Source organism: Podarcis melisellensis (assembly GCF_964234715.1).
Source record: "Podarcis melisellensis genome assembly, chromosome: 13".
Lineage (NCBI taxonomy): Eukaryota > Metazoa > Chordata > Lepidosauria > Squamata > Lacertidae > Podarcis > Podarcis melisellensis.
The window spans coordinates 27960498-27975679 of record NC_138545.1 but is presented as its reverse complement, the minus strand read 5'-3'; the positions used below and the strand labels follow the sequence as shown (position 1 = coordinate 27975679).

At 41.8% G+C, this 15182-nt stretch overlaps 1 protein-coding gene across 11 annotated transcripts in view; it reads right to left on the bottom strand.

The window, feature by feature from the left end:
- The window catches only part of MAPT (microtubule associated protein tau), an 84138-nt gene that overhangs the window by 66597 nt on the left and 2359 nt on the right, over positions 1 to 15182 (bottom strand). The window contains exon 2 of one of the 11 annotated variants that reach the window (XM_081886319.1): positions 13806 to 13964. Coding sequence is in view for 6 of the 11 variants with exons in the window: in XM_081886318.1 (XP_081742444.1) it covers positions 3888 to 3957 (70 nt within the window). In the remaining 5 variants the exon portion in view is untranslated. Of the gene's footprint in view, positions 1 to 3887; positions 4017 to 5638; positions 6011 to 13805; positions 14208 to 15182 lie in introns of those variants that run through there. The other 10 variants (XM_081886307.1, XM_081886320.1, XM_081886304.1 and 7 more) reach the window with 10 other exon arrangements.

Below are 15182 nucleotides of genomic sequence, written 5' to 3'. Positions count from 1 at the left end.
GACCACAAAAATTTAGAGTATTGGAGAACAGCTCGAGTGCTCAACCAACGACAAGTGAGATGGGCACAGGAATTCTCCAAATTTAACTTTGAGATTTGTTATGTGCCAGGCCCAGAAAACGTCAGGGCGGATGCGCTCTCACGCAAACCAGAATATTGGGAAGGGGAGGAGGTGATCGAAGAGAGACATGTCATCCCGGAGGACCGCTGGGTGTGTGGGGCGGCGCTGGTGGGGCAACGGGAACTGGTGGAGGAAACGGAAAATGATGAATATGCCCAGGATAAGCTCAGAGGTCTCAGGGGGGAGGGCGAGAGCCCCGGAGGTTTTGAGGAAAGAAATGGGGCATTGTATTACAAAGGGGCACTGTATATACCCGAAGGTGAATTGAGGGGGAGAGTACTCAAGCAGTTGCATGATAGCCCCACGGCGGGACATTTTGGGCAACACAAAACCATGTGGTTGGTTACCAGGGAATTTTGGTGGCCTAAGGTGAGGGAAGATGTAAGGGAGTATGTAAGAGGGTGTGACCAATGTCAGCGAGCCAAAGGGGAAAGAAGGGCGCCGGCAGGGTTATTAGAACCTTTACCCACACCAGAACGGCCTTGGGAAGCGATATCAATAGATTTTATGACGGATCTGCCAAGGTCCAAGGGGAAAACAGCCATCATGGTAGTAGTAGACCTGTTAACTAAGATGTGCCATTTTGTAGCATGCTCACATGCAGTCACAGCGGAAGAAACGGCGAAGTTGTTTGTGGAACATATCTTTAGGTTGCACGGGGCTCCCTCGAGGGTGATCTCAGATCGAGGCAAACAATTTACTTCCAGGTTCTGGAGGAAGCTCATGAGCTTGCTACACGTGGAAGTTAATTTTTCAACTGCCCGGCACCCTGAAACCAACGGGCAGGCGGAAAGGGCAAATGGCATTCTTCAACAATATCTTAGGTGTTATGTCAATGACAGAGAGAACGATTGGCTCGAAAAGTTGGCGTTGGCAGAATTTGCCTACAATAATGCGGAGAATGTGTCCACAGGGATGAGTCCCTTTTTGGCTAATTACGGGTGTCACCCCAGGGCATTTCCAGGGGAAGGAGGGGAGAGATGGAGCGTTCCAGCGGCTGAACATTTTGTAGAAGAGATGGAAGCCATCCATCAGCAGCTCCAGCTCAACTTAGAAAGGGCCAAGGCACAATATAAGAAGCAGGCAGACAAGAACAGAAGGGAAGGTGAAACCATAAGGGTGGGGGATCAAGTGTGGTTGTCAACCCAAGGGTTGCCGTTCAAAGGGGGTTGTAAGAAACTGAGGCCCAGAAGATTGGGACCCTTTGAGGTGATTCAGCAGGTCAACCCGGTAGCTTTCAAACTCCGATTACCCAACCACATGAAATTGCACCCAGTGTTCCACAGGTCGTTACTGTCACCATACAGGGGGGGACGTGAAGGGGAGCACGTCAGGGGACCAGCCTTGGAAGAGAGGGAACGCCGCAACCATGTAGCGGAAATCCTCGATTCCAGGTGGAAGGGTAATCAGGTGGAGTATTTGGTGGCGTGGGAAGGGGAACCGGAGTCAGAAAACACCTGGGTAAGTGCAGAGGAAGTCAATGACGAGGTTTTAACAGAAACGTTCCACCAAAGGTTCCCGAGGAAACCTCAGCCTATAGCAAGGTTTAGGAGGGAGTATTTCGGCACCACCGATGAGGAAGAGGAAATGGAAGGGTTCACGGAGTCGGAGTTGGAAGATGGAGTGGACTCTGATGACGAAGAGTACCTAGAGAGTAGGAACAGCAACAAGTGGAAGGAAGTGTTCGCGACGTCGGAAGATGAGGGAGGTTCTTTCAGGGGTTTTACCTCCTCACCGCCAGTAGGAGAGGAGACGGGAGGGGGTGAAGGGGGCCCTGGAGGGGAGGTGGATGTCAGGGAACTGACATCTAAAGCGCCGCAGGTGCAAAGGCTCCCTGAGGTTGAGAGAGCAGTAGCAGCGGAAGAGGGAACCAGTAGAGGGCGAGCAAGAACTCCAAGGGAAAGTGAGTCGGAGGGATGGCTCAGAGACGCTTCAAGCGAAACCAGTGGGGAGGTCTCAGGACCTCCTATAGGGACACCCACACCTCAACGGAAACTGTCACGCCGAGAGGCCAGACGACGTGTTTCCGTTAAGGAGCTTTTATGTTGGAAACGTTTCCGAAAGCAGCCACTTTCGGATTCTACTAGTGATTGACGCAGCCATGCTGGAGGGGCTCCGTCACAGGCAGAGGTTTGAAAACCTGATCAAACTCTGAGGGACTTGCATTTTACGCACAAGCAGCTCATCGTCCCATCACAAATGGTATGAGGAGGCTGCTAAGTTTATGAAGTATTTTCTGAAATATGAAGTTTTGTTTTGTTTTTTAATAGCTGCTTCTGATCAATAGTATGTTCACACTCAAAAATGCATCAGGCATAATAAAAAAGTAGAGTAAGTTTGTGAATTATATAATTTTCTGCAGCAACTTTTGCGGTTTATTTCCTCGTGTGCTGCTGTTCTGCATGAAATCTGCACACACACACACCAGCACAAAGAGACTATCAAACAAATGTGTTTTTTCCCTGGAGAAATATTGGGCCTTAAATTTGGTAGGCTGCACAAGATACAATATATGCAGATCAGCAAAATAAAAGGTATGCATTTTAAATATATTTTAATGATAAAATTAGTTTAAAACAATTTGGTGTTGACATATTGAGGAGGGCATTATGTGCATGCATATACCTCTACCTTACTTCGAAAGTATGAGCTATGAGAACTCTTCTTTACAGGGAATGGAACTCTCAGTCAAGATACAATATACCTACCTTCTTGTTGTTGGTTTTTGCGGGGGCGATACAGGGAAATGGGTTTCTACTTATAATACATTGAAATCATGCAAACAACTTGGTGCAAGTGTGGAAAACCCATGTTGTCTTTGAATTTGATGTATTTAGGAATGATGCTTGAAAGTAATGTTTCATAAGTATAGTGGTAACTTCAGTTGAGTTTCTTGTGCAAATTAGGTTGGAACCCTAAACACACTTAGCAGTAATAGTACCTCACTGAACACAGTGGAACTTCCTTCCAAATAAACATGATAGTATTGCTCTGCTATGCACTGGTGAGGTTGTCACTGCCTCTTGGCACTGCAACCACAAATACATGTACTGGAATGCTCAGACACACACCAGTTAGAAGGAACTAGGGGGAAACCTGATGGCCACATCAGCTTTTTCCTTGGTTCCAAACAACCCAAGAAATAAGAGTTTCTCCAGCTAAAATACCTGTATTAGCTGGTGGCAGGAATTTCCCTAAATTTCTTCTAAAACATTAAGTGAAATGGAAGGATGATGCAAGACCAAAATCTGGCTAACTCCAGTACCGGATCCTAGAGACAGAGCTCTTTTCTTATAACCATAAAATTAAAGCTTTGCAATGCATCTAAAGGGGTTACCACCAAATATGTTCAAATGCTATGCTTTCATTCATGACTGAAGTAGAATAGAAAGAAGTCTTAATAAATAATGTATTAGAGAGCTGATGTGGTGGCCAAGAAGTTCCTTCTTCAAATCTCACCTCAGCTATGAACTCAGAGACCAGTCAGTCCCTCATCCCCAATTCCCACCTGTAGCATAGGGACAGTAAACTAACCTACCATACAGGATTGTTTTAAGAATTAATGACATCATATGCAAATGATTTAAACAGTCTAAAGAACTATAAATTAGCAACCATGGATTAGGGAAGTTATAGCACATACATTGACTATTTAAAAGGCTGAATAAATATATGGACAATCCCAGGAATCTTTTTTACCCTAGAATTCTATGATCTCACCAGCCTAACCATGCAGCCCTTGCTGACAAATCAGTGGCATTACTTACCAATATAGTAGTTTATTTGCACATTACAATGACCAATTATCCCCACTAAAAAAAATGGAAGATGCAGCATCAATTACGGGAAAAATCCATAATAAAAATGTGTTTCTATATTCATTCTAGCAAGGCATCTATTTTAATGCCAATTCTGCTGGTAGACAAAAGGGTTTTTTCCTCTCTATCCCCACCCAAAACTACAGGAGCATACCACAGTCTTTACCCAATGAGAACTGCACTTTGCATCCATGTATTCTAGCCTAGCAGGGGCGTGACCAGCTGCTGCTATTACACTCAGATCCATTTTTCTCTCAGAGAAAACCATCTGAGACAGAGAGAAAAACAATGAATGCACAGAATAATCAAGCTGGAATCTTTGGGTGACTATGATTCTCTAGAAAGCTGTGTGCGCCCCCCCCCCCAGCTCTCCACCACATCTTGATCAGGAATCATCTATCTCCCTGTTAGATTTCTGCTCAGAACAGTAACTATTAACATAATAATCATGGAAAAGGGGGAAAGTCATTTTCATTCTCTTTCAACTCACCAGTCTTGTGCTACTGTTACACCCAAGAATTAAGAATCCTAAATATAAATCCCATAATACTGACCCATATAGAGGAACAAAGCAACTCAGCTCTTAGAAAAGAGTACTGTGCAGGTCATTTACCCTATCTCAGATTTCCACAATGAAAAAAAAAATGCTAACACAGAATACATTTTCCTTTCTTAGGCTATTTTCCCCAACATCATAATTATCTAAGCAATACTAGAAATATGACATGGACTGCAAAACATGGCACCACTGATATGAAGGAGAGCCCACCCTTTTTCTCTCTCCAAGATCCACACCTACTGCAGCACCAACAGCCTATCATTCGCCATCACCCTCACAATCAAAACCAGTCTCCCAAGCAGGAAACCAAACCTATCAGAGACAAGAGATGGGGGGAAATGACAGTTAACAGGGTCAAAAAAGGGGTTCCTTAAAATTCACCTAAAATTCCAAATGAAGTTAGCAGATCATTTGTTAAATGATAAAATAAAATGTTACATATGGGTGTTTTTTAAAAAGAAAAAAAGAAAGTGTGCCTCAAATTGCCAAAAACTGCATTCCAAGCAACTTATTACTTTACAATGTTTTTTTTTTTAAAAAAAAAAAGAATAAAAGTAGATGTCGTTGTTACAAAATATTTATAAAGAGATACATACAATTAAGCCTACCCTTGAGATCCTAAGAGACACACCCCTACTGCCCCATTTTCATTACGGTTACAAGCCTCTCCACTGAATGATGATAGAAAGGAGCCCTAATAAAGCTACAATAGACCAGGGAGGAAAATAACGTATTTGTACTGCCACACGCGCTGGCAGGTGGCGAGTGCGTATTTCTTTGCAATAGGGCTCCTCTTTTCAGAGGCAGGGGTGTGGTTAAAGGAGAAGAGATGAATGCTGTTCAGATTGCTGAAAATTAGGAGAGTTGTATAACTGTGAAGAGAGCATTAAGAGATCTACCGACATCATATGCAAACGGAATTACGCCGCGTACTGAAGCTATCGGATCCAAAGCTATATTGCATGGCGCGGCGCCTCTCCCTCCAGCCACTGCAAGCGCATTCACTGCGTAACCGCACGCACCTGTACGCCTAACGCACCCCCGCCCGTCCATCCCCACCACCCAAAGATTTGCAAAGTCTGAAGGCCCTCGGTGCAGCTGCTCTCCTAAGAGCAGATCGCACCGTGCTGGGAAACCCTACCTGGCGCTGCGGCTGCTAATGCTGCTGCAGGGAGAGCTCTCTGGAAAGTCTCGCTCACCAAAGCCGGGAGGAGGGGGAGTGACAGGAAAGAGGGAGAGACAGACAGAAAGAGAACGCGCCTATCTAGCGACGGGAGCGCGCACAGGCTCCGGAACCTTCCCAAGAAGAACTCGTATATGCGCGCTCGCAAGGGCCCTCCCAGCTCCTCGAGAAATAAGCTTGCTCCCACAATGAAAGGCTGCCCGAGATGGCTCTCCCACGCACGCGCACAATGCCCGCCCGTCTCATCTTTCAGACACCTCCCTACGACCGTAAGCGCATGCGTGGAGGCTTTACACCGACTCCCAATGTGTTCTTTGTCTTCTTTGGAAAAGCCGGGTTTAAACAAAAAACACACAAAAAATCCTCCTTTTGGAGCCGCGCCGGCGTGAGCGCTATTTATCAAATAATAATAGTTACCGTTCTTTATAGCGCATGGGACACAAGGTCAGCGCAGCAGGATTACAGACAAAGCAGGGTTTGTTATAGTGCTATAATTAAGAGTGTGGTGACCCACTCTGAAGTCATACTGGAAAGCGTTTTTTAACATCCCTGCTCCCAGAACACGCATGTTTACACTTAGGTATATACCATGGGGGTCCGCAAGGGGGCGCATTGCTCCCTCATTAGCCATAATCCCCAGATTCCCAATCTTACTTTTTAAAAATGAAAGATCCCAGCACTTGTAGAATCAGGAATATGAAGCATTTTTGTTTTGTGAGGAACTAGCCTCTCCCATCTGTCTGCATTTTTAGCCAATAAATGAGGTCATAGTAATGACTGACATTTGGGAAAGCAAATCTTGCCAGCTAAACAAAGAGCAGGCTAGAAGACCAACTGCCTAGAAGACTCTAGAGGGGAAAAAAAATCTTTGTTTGCTTTTAAGCATTTTCTACTGTTCTTCCCTGTGGAGAAGTGATTTCCCCATAAAAAACAACTCATTTATCCAGAATTTTAGTATCACTGTGACTGGGAAGTAGTGTGCCAACCCAAAACAAAAGGTAATAGCAAAGACAATATATTTCTAATGTGGATCTTAATTAATTTTCCCCCTCCCCGGTTTGTAATCTTTTAAAAAACACTCTGTCAATACATACATAGAGACAATTCATCATTATTATGCCCATACTGCAGAGGGCAGGGCTGTGGCTGGGAGAGTGAGTTATGCCAGTTCTGCAAAGTAACCAACTGCAACTGTTGTTATATGCCTCTTGCTGGGAGAGGAGAAAGTTGCTGAGAGAGGAGAAAATATACAACAACCCTGAATGGTAGTCCAATGTTATCCTGGTGTATTGGGGTTGTTGCTTTTTTAAAGGGAAATGCATTTTGGAGCGGGGATTGGCAGCAAAATTAAGGACTAGAGGGAACAAAGCAGCGAGGGCAAGAATTCCTGGGAATGCCAATGTCACAGACTTTACTTTTTATTAATCGTTCAGAATTTAGTATCTAACATACCTTTCAACATTACACAAATTAAAATAGGAACACATGTACTATTCTTGCATCAAGGATTGCTACCTGAGCACCCCTCCTCCTTTATGCTGTTACTTGTTGACGGAGGCTTTGCTTTGCTTCCTATACTGTGGGCCAGGCCAAAGGGGATACAAACATGGTCAGAAGCAAGGGTGCACAGAACAACTAATGTGAATTTTACCTTTGTAGGGTAGACTAGTTTCTACACAAACACCCCCCCCCTCCTCTCTCCTTCATCCAGGCAACCAAGAGGCAACATCACAGTTCAAGGACACATTCCAGTCAGGTAACAACAAGGAAGGCCCATCCCATCTCACCACCTGAGGAGAAACATGAATGTGCCAACCCGTGCCACTGGATCACCTTCCCCCCTTGCTGAAACCTGCCAAGTGGGGGGAGTTCTGGCAGTAGAAGTGGTGCGGCAGGCGGGTGGGATGTTGCCTCTTGCACTTCTACTGCCTGAGGTGGCCCTCTGCCTTATGGGTGGGCCAACTATGAGTAACAACACTCAAGGAGGGTGTAAAGCAGGGCCAGTGAGAGCTGTAACTTGGGGAGAGTCCCAAGGGCCACACAGACAGGCCCAGAGAGCCACTTTTGGCCAATAGCCTGAGATTCCCTATCTTTGCCCTAAAGGACGCCTTACTTCTTCTGTTTGGCTTGTGCTGCACTAAGTGACAGTGGTGTCCAGAAAGTCAGCCTACTGTGTGGACTGGTCTGGTCTCCATTTGATGATGGGTGAAAGTTGTTGAAGTACTGGTGCAATTTCTCAAGGAGCCTCCTTTCCTTGGATCCAAATTATTAATATTTCATTAATCTATCACAAGTAGTGAAGATATACTTAGTTGTTGGAGACTACTTGGTTGGATAGCTGTTTATCGGAGCTTATGGAGAAGCTTCGGTTTTTAAACAACCCAAAAAGCTTGAATCTACCCACGCTATTTAAAAGTTTTTTTAAAAGGTGTTTACAGCACCTGTAAACCTGTAGATTGACCACCCCATCTACAGCATATGAAATGGCAGAATGCACACCAGATTATTGCCATGCAGCTCAATCCTATAGTCAAAAGTAATTGCAATGGGCCTTACACACAGGTAAGCATGTACATAATAGTTGCCAGCCTCTGTTCCTGCATGTGCATTTACAGGATAAGAACTAAAGCCATAGGCATCTGCCTCAAATTCATATTTAACTTATGGATACTTGAAGTAGAATAGTGAAATCTCAGTTTGTGTCATGCTATCTGGCATTGATCCCCTTCTCAAGCTCAGGGGAACAAAAGGGTTTGGAGGCACCTCTCTTTGAGGTGTCACTCCATATTACCAGACCTTCCAGGCCAGAAGTTGCTGCTTTACTGCACTTACTCAGATTTAGAAGACACACATGCAGTGTAGTCCCTTGTAAAGTGTTTCTTAGCAGCAATAGTGTGTTTTTAAACTGCCTGTTTACAGAATTTCTGCTACCTGATTTTACATATTCTCATGCAAAATTAGAGACATGTAGTTAATGTTGGTACAAATTTTAAAAAATTGCATTGTTATAAAGAATATTATTTGACTTTTCTCAATATGTCTCTGTGATTCTTGTTCTGTTTCCAGATCATTCTTGATTTTTTTATTTAATGATTAATCAAAATGGGAGGAAACACAATTAAATACTTAGGGTTGTCTTACTAGGGAAACCTCCTGCAGTTTTCCCATCCCTAAATCCAATTACAGGGGATAAGTAACCATGGAATAGGATGGTAATAATTCTTTTGAAGAAGCTGCAGTAAGTAGCTAAACCTAAGGAGCATTATCTGAACGACTAAAGCACTAGAAACTTAAGGAGGAATTTATTTGTTGCCTTTTTTAGATACATCATTATTATCACTAATAAAGCAGTGTTGAGAGGTCTTGCATATGGAAATCAAACTCAGCTTGACAAACTTGTCCAGAACCTATATATCATTAACAATGGTATCAGTCTCTGAATATTTGAACTTCAAACAGAGAATCATGTTGTAAATTATATACCTTGTTTCTCTATGACCTCTCAGTCTATAAAGAGGTACAGTATTGTATTGCACACCATTCCTGCCCTTAATTACTACTGCTGTGAATGGTCAATTAATTGAATTGTCACAATTTTTACTTTCTGCATTTAATCATCTGACCATACTGTTTACTATTTTCTCACTCTACACCCACATGTATGTACCTACCAACTAAATATGACAATACATGTATTTGATGAAGTGGACTCTAGACCACAGATACTTATACCATAATAAATTTCTCAGTTTTTAAGCTGCAATAAAATTCTAAAATGTTATCTTGAGCAAGCATATAAACTTCCATGCCAATATATCAGTCCTCATGGCAGATACTATATTGTATTCTCTTTTGCATACTTCCTGTTCCCCTGAAACATGGGGGCAGGGATCAAGTTCGGATTCATCGTTTAAATGCAGGCTGTTATCTGAGCATGTGTGCCAGTTTCCATGTTGATGTTTCAAGCCCAAATAACACTTTATACTAGTAAATATTTGTTCCCAGCACGATGTTTACTGATGTAACAAAGAATATTAGGGTAGGGGCACTCACAGGGGAGAATCAACATGAGGGAACTGAGGACTGCTTAACTACTTCAACACCAACTGGTGCTCTTCTGCAAATGTAATCATCTAACCTATTTTACTTTCAGCCAGCTTCAACATTAAAGATAATCAGGAACTAGAGAATCTACACATTAGAAGGTAGCAGAATCTTACACTGAGTGTGAAAAGTGCCATAGCATAACATTACAAGGGGGGGAATTACTTAGGTTAGGGGGGATCAAAGTAATTAGAAGCAAGCACAAGAGACAACAACCTACAAAACACAAACTATGTGCATAAAAAAATAAGAATGATAAAAAATGCTGGCGTAAAGAAAATTGTGGGGGTGGGGTGAGGGAAGCTGAGGGAAACACAGTGGAGAAGAAATCCATGCTAAGGTCTCACACTTCTGCCCTCAGTTGCTGAAGAAGCAAACCAACAGCATTCTAGAAGAGCCGTTCACCAATTTTCCCAGAGAAAAGTTATGTGCAGCCACATCTAGGGATATCAGAGAACACTGATAGAAACAGAAATTGCAATCACTGATGTCTGCTTATTTGTCCCATGTCCAAAAAAACAAATCAATCCAGAAAAAACAATTCCTATTCATTGCTGTTCTTGTCTTCAGTCCAAACATTACGTAATTTATGTTTTCCCCTATTCGCATTAAATTTCCTTTGCAGAGATACATTGTGTAATAGGGCCGCCATACCGGCAACAGGGGTCAAATCATGTTGAAAATGCATTTTAAAAACTCTAAAGTTCCAAAATATTAACTGTAGAGCTTTTCCTTAAAAAAAGCTCAACAACTTCAGGCGCTCAACAATTTCGGGCACTCAACAACTTTTGAGGTGTCATGGTTTTTTAAATATGGCAACCCTAGTGTAGTAGCATTACAATAATTAATTAATTAATTACATAAAATTCTGCTGCAGTGAACAGTGACATTAATAATGTCGTTTTTGTTGCAAGCCAAACTGCAGCAGAACAGGAACAGCGCTGCATGCGACATGGACTGAAAATCATTAACTTTTTACATCCCTAGTCAAATTCTATGCACACTTGCTTGGACATAAGTCCCACTATATACAGTCGTACCTTGGTTTTCGAACAGCTTAGTTCTCAAACGTTTTGGCTCCTGAACGCCGCAAACCCAGAAGTGACTGTTCCGGTTTGCGAACTATTTTTGGAAGCTGAACGTCCGACAGGGCTTCTGCAGCTTCCGATTGGAGCCTTCTGCAGCCAATCAGAAGCCACATTTTAGTTTCCGAATGTTTTGGAAGTTGAGTGGACTTCTGGAACAGATTCTGTTTGACTTCCAAGGTACGACTGTACAAGACTTATTTCCTTGTAAGTGTGCATAGACGTTTGCCCTTCAAACCTGTGTGTTCCAATGAATAATAGTCCATACTAGGGGGCTTACACCACTGGATCCCCATAAAACCTTCGACCATCTCAAGATGTCCTGCCTATCCCCTATCCCCCATCACTCCCTGAGGCTAGACATATTTGTTTTCTGTTGGTGATAATAATAATAATTTTTATTTATACCCCGCCCTCCCCAGCCAAGACCAGGCTCAGGGCAGCTAACAAGCAATAATAAAAACAAGTTGAATGAATACAAGCAAAAATATAGGTACTAAAGGAGAATTCTATGGTCTTAACCCTGTAGTGTATTAATTAGACTTAAGCATATTGCTTATATGCAGCTGGTTATTCCAGTCTGAGGGTGACTGCCAAAGGCAGTTTGGCAGTTATAGTTGAAGTTCTGTTTGATGAGATGGGACTAGTGAGTGAGATGTTATAATTTTTTTCAGTTAATGGAATTCAAAAAGGTATTGGGGTTGGGATTATAAGGAACAAAGTATCAATTTGTAGGGGCCTACCCCTCTTTTCAATGAGAGAAAGGGCATGAGTTCTTCAGTGTAAAATGGCAAAAGAGCAGGCATCAGTGGGAATTTCTGGAAGGGCTTTGATATTGTTCTGAAACCATGACATTTAAAATACTAAGTAAAATATTAATGGAGACATCACAGTGTCTACCTCATGCAAGAATAGAGGCTTGACTGGGGGAGGAAATAAATGTCTCACTAATAGAGTTTTTTGACTGTCAGCAAGCATGTGGATGCAGGGTAGGGCTATCAATGGCTGCTAGTGACGATGTAACTGAAACCAAGGAAAGGGCTCTGCCGTGGGTGAGAAAAGAGCCAAGGTGGAAGACAGAATGGTGTGGCTTATTATTGTGTGTTGTATATATTTAAATTTACTTTGAAATTACTTGGAGTCTGTGAGATTTAAAGGTAAATGTAAAGGACCCCTGACAGTTAAGTCCAGTCGCAAACGACTCTAGGGTTGCGGCGCTCATCTCGCTTTACAGGCCAAGGGAGCTGGCGTTTGTCCGCAGACAGTTTTTCCGGGTCCAGCATGACTAAGCCACTTCTGGCAAAACCAGAGCAGCGCATGGAAATGCTGTTTACCTTCCCACCGGAGCAGTACCTATTAATCTACTTCCACTTTGACATGCTTTCAAACTGCTAGGTTGGCAGGAGCTAGGTACAAATCCAAATAAAAATATTGCGGAAGTCAAGCTACCCTTAGGGATATAAAATGTATCCTGTGAAATGCATTCAAGACAGGGCAAGTATACTTGTGCACTACTTCCCTAGAATATACACACTTTTCTTATAAATCCAATTAGCATTAATCACTTGAAATAGATTCAGAAAAGCACTTATTCTTTCATCTAAATATTTAATTGCCTAATCAGCAGCACTTGGGGATCCTACTTGAAGCATTAAAACATTGGATAAAATATATGCTGATACCCTGGGAACTAAATTGGGAGAAGCATTTTCCAAGTATTTCAGCCACATGGTAGAATTAACATTCATACTCATAAGTAAGTTTTGAAGCACTAACTTATAAAGTATGATACAAGATTATCAATACAGTGTTATTAAAGATATTTCACAGGAAGGGTACTACTACTCAGAAGAGGAGATATTGCTTACAAGCAACTCTCTGCCACAGTCATAGGATTTGTCTGACTTAGGGTCCCTCCAGGACTTTAAAAAGGTTCATTGGTTCAAAAGATTAAGCTTATTTTCCCCTTATAACTTAACCTTTGCACTCCAAAGCTATAATATTTTGTGCCAGATTTTTGTTACTGGGGGGGGGGGGAGCTACCTATTTGGTTCCTGCAGCAATATATGTAAATAGTTTGAATTACTCTCAGGAGATCAACTTGGTGTGTTTAGGTGTGCTTATTCATACTCATCCTGAAGTAGACAAAGGTAGGGGTCCCCATGCCTGTGAAAAAGACACAACCACTGGCAATTTTTAGTCTGATATATGTTTGGGCATACAACAAGAGTGATTACTTCTCTTAAAAGACAGAAAACTATCTTTTGTACTTTAAGACACATATAAAACAAACTAAAATAAAGGTTGCTATCTTTTTCTCTAAGCCCTGATTCTGTGCCTTCAACAGCCGTCTAACCCACAGAGATTTAACCAGTAAAATTTTTCTCAATGGTATGTTGGATTCTATGAAACGACTTCAGTGGGCACATTTGGCTCATAACTAAATGTTGCTGACCATAGTTAAACCCAATACCACAGAACATTAAATAAAATATTTCCAGACATGCATTTTACAAGCTCCCTCTTGCTCTTAATGTCTCTGTTAGTCAGATCTTTAAAATAATGTTTCTGGCTGCATAATTTGATGCTTCTCTTTCTTTCTGCAATTATACTTTCTATACTGTTCTGGAAATCCTACAGATATTTGGGTTCATTTGGATCCATTGTGTGGTTAGCAACAGGTTAACACTAACCTCTAAACTTGAATGAAATCCACTACATTAATATAAAAAAGCCTACATTTGTCTTGCATTTAACCACTCTCTCAGATAAGTAATGATTTATTCTAAGTCAGAGCTGCTAGATGTATCACATGAGTGATCTTGCAACACACATACTGTATCTCTATGTGGATTGGTATTATTCTCCCCCCTTTTTTGCAATTATCTGCAAGGCTAAACAACATAAACATGCATACCAATATTTATTCTAATTACCTTATGAAAGATTCCTTTGAATACTTTTTCCTGGGATTCACCATTTAAACTCTTCCCAGATTTTGTACTCTCCAAAGGCAAATTCCAGTTCTGCAGATCACGTTTTTCTTGTTCGGTGTGCAGAAAACTCTCCCAAAGTGCTTCCAGGTATCTGTCAACCTGCAGACAATATGGACCCTGCTCAGTAGCTATGCAGCACTTGATTGCTATTATTTATAAAAAGCAAACATCCCTATGGCACTCAATGTAGCAGGAACACCTGCTGAATATAACACACAGCCCCCGCTTGATTACCAGAAAGGAACACTTTCCCCATTGTACAGATGGACAAACAAAGGGTTAAATGACTCCCCTAAGGTTCCACAATGAGTCTGTGACAGAACTGTCTGCCTAAGGTATCCGTATGATCTCTGTCACCATAGCAGCCAGCTAGCCAGCTAACCTCACAATTGGTGTATTTACAATCCCCTTTTGGGGTATTATCCCTCATTTTTTTATAACAGAAAATTGTAAAGTCTGTGTAAGTCCAGAACCTGCAAAAAAATTAAAAACTTGTCTCACACAGATGATTTGAGGGAGTAAGTAGCCTATGTCTAGTCTTGTCTCAGATCCCAGCAATTTATGTATTTAGGCAGCTTGAGTCCTCCCCCTCTAATGTATTTCAATTAATTTTAAATAATGGGAACTTAGAAAAAGAAGATCCTTGCCAAATATTTCCCTTATATTAGAATATATATTATTTCAAGTTACACAAGTTAGAAACCCAACATGTATTTATTAGTTCACTGACTGGGTGATGGACTAGAATGAAAAGCAGGAGGAGACAGAGAAACTGACAACACATTGTAGCAAGGATGCTAGTGAGAAAATTTGTTTCCCAAATATGAGTAGATGTGAATTCGAAGTTGAATGCTACCATTTGAAACATGAAACCTGCTACAAATTCTCAACAGTGTCAGTATGATGGACAGTGTGTTGCCCTTCCACCCCCACATGTAGGAACAGAACCAAGACCAGGTTACTTTAGAACCAGCCCTGCCACTCCTGATACAAAAAGCAGCAGTGGGAATATAGTTTAATTGAATTCATAGTTGCTAGGAATTCATTATTGAAGGGTTTAATATTTCAAATCTTAACAATTTTCTTTGGCTCCAAACATTCAAGTTCCATAGTGCTTCAAGAAATGATACAATAGCCCCATTGTTATTCCCATTAGCCTCTTAACAACCTTATGAGACAGGCTATTCCAAGGCTCCTCTATGAACTTTAGGTATCAGCAGATATTGGAACATGGATCTCCTACAACCAAATTTAATCTAGTGTAGCATACAGTTATCCAATATGCAAATTATGTCAGTGATACGCATTTTTGTTAAC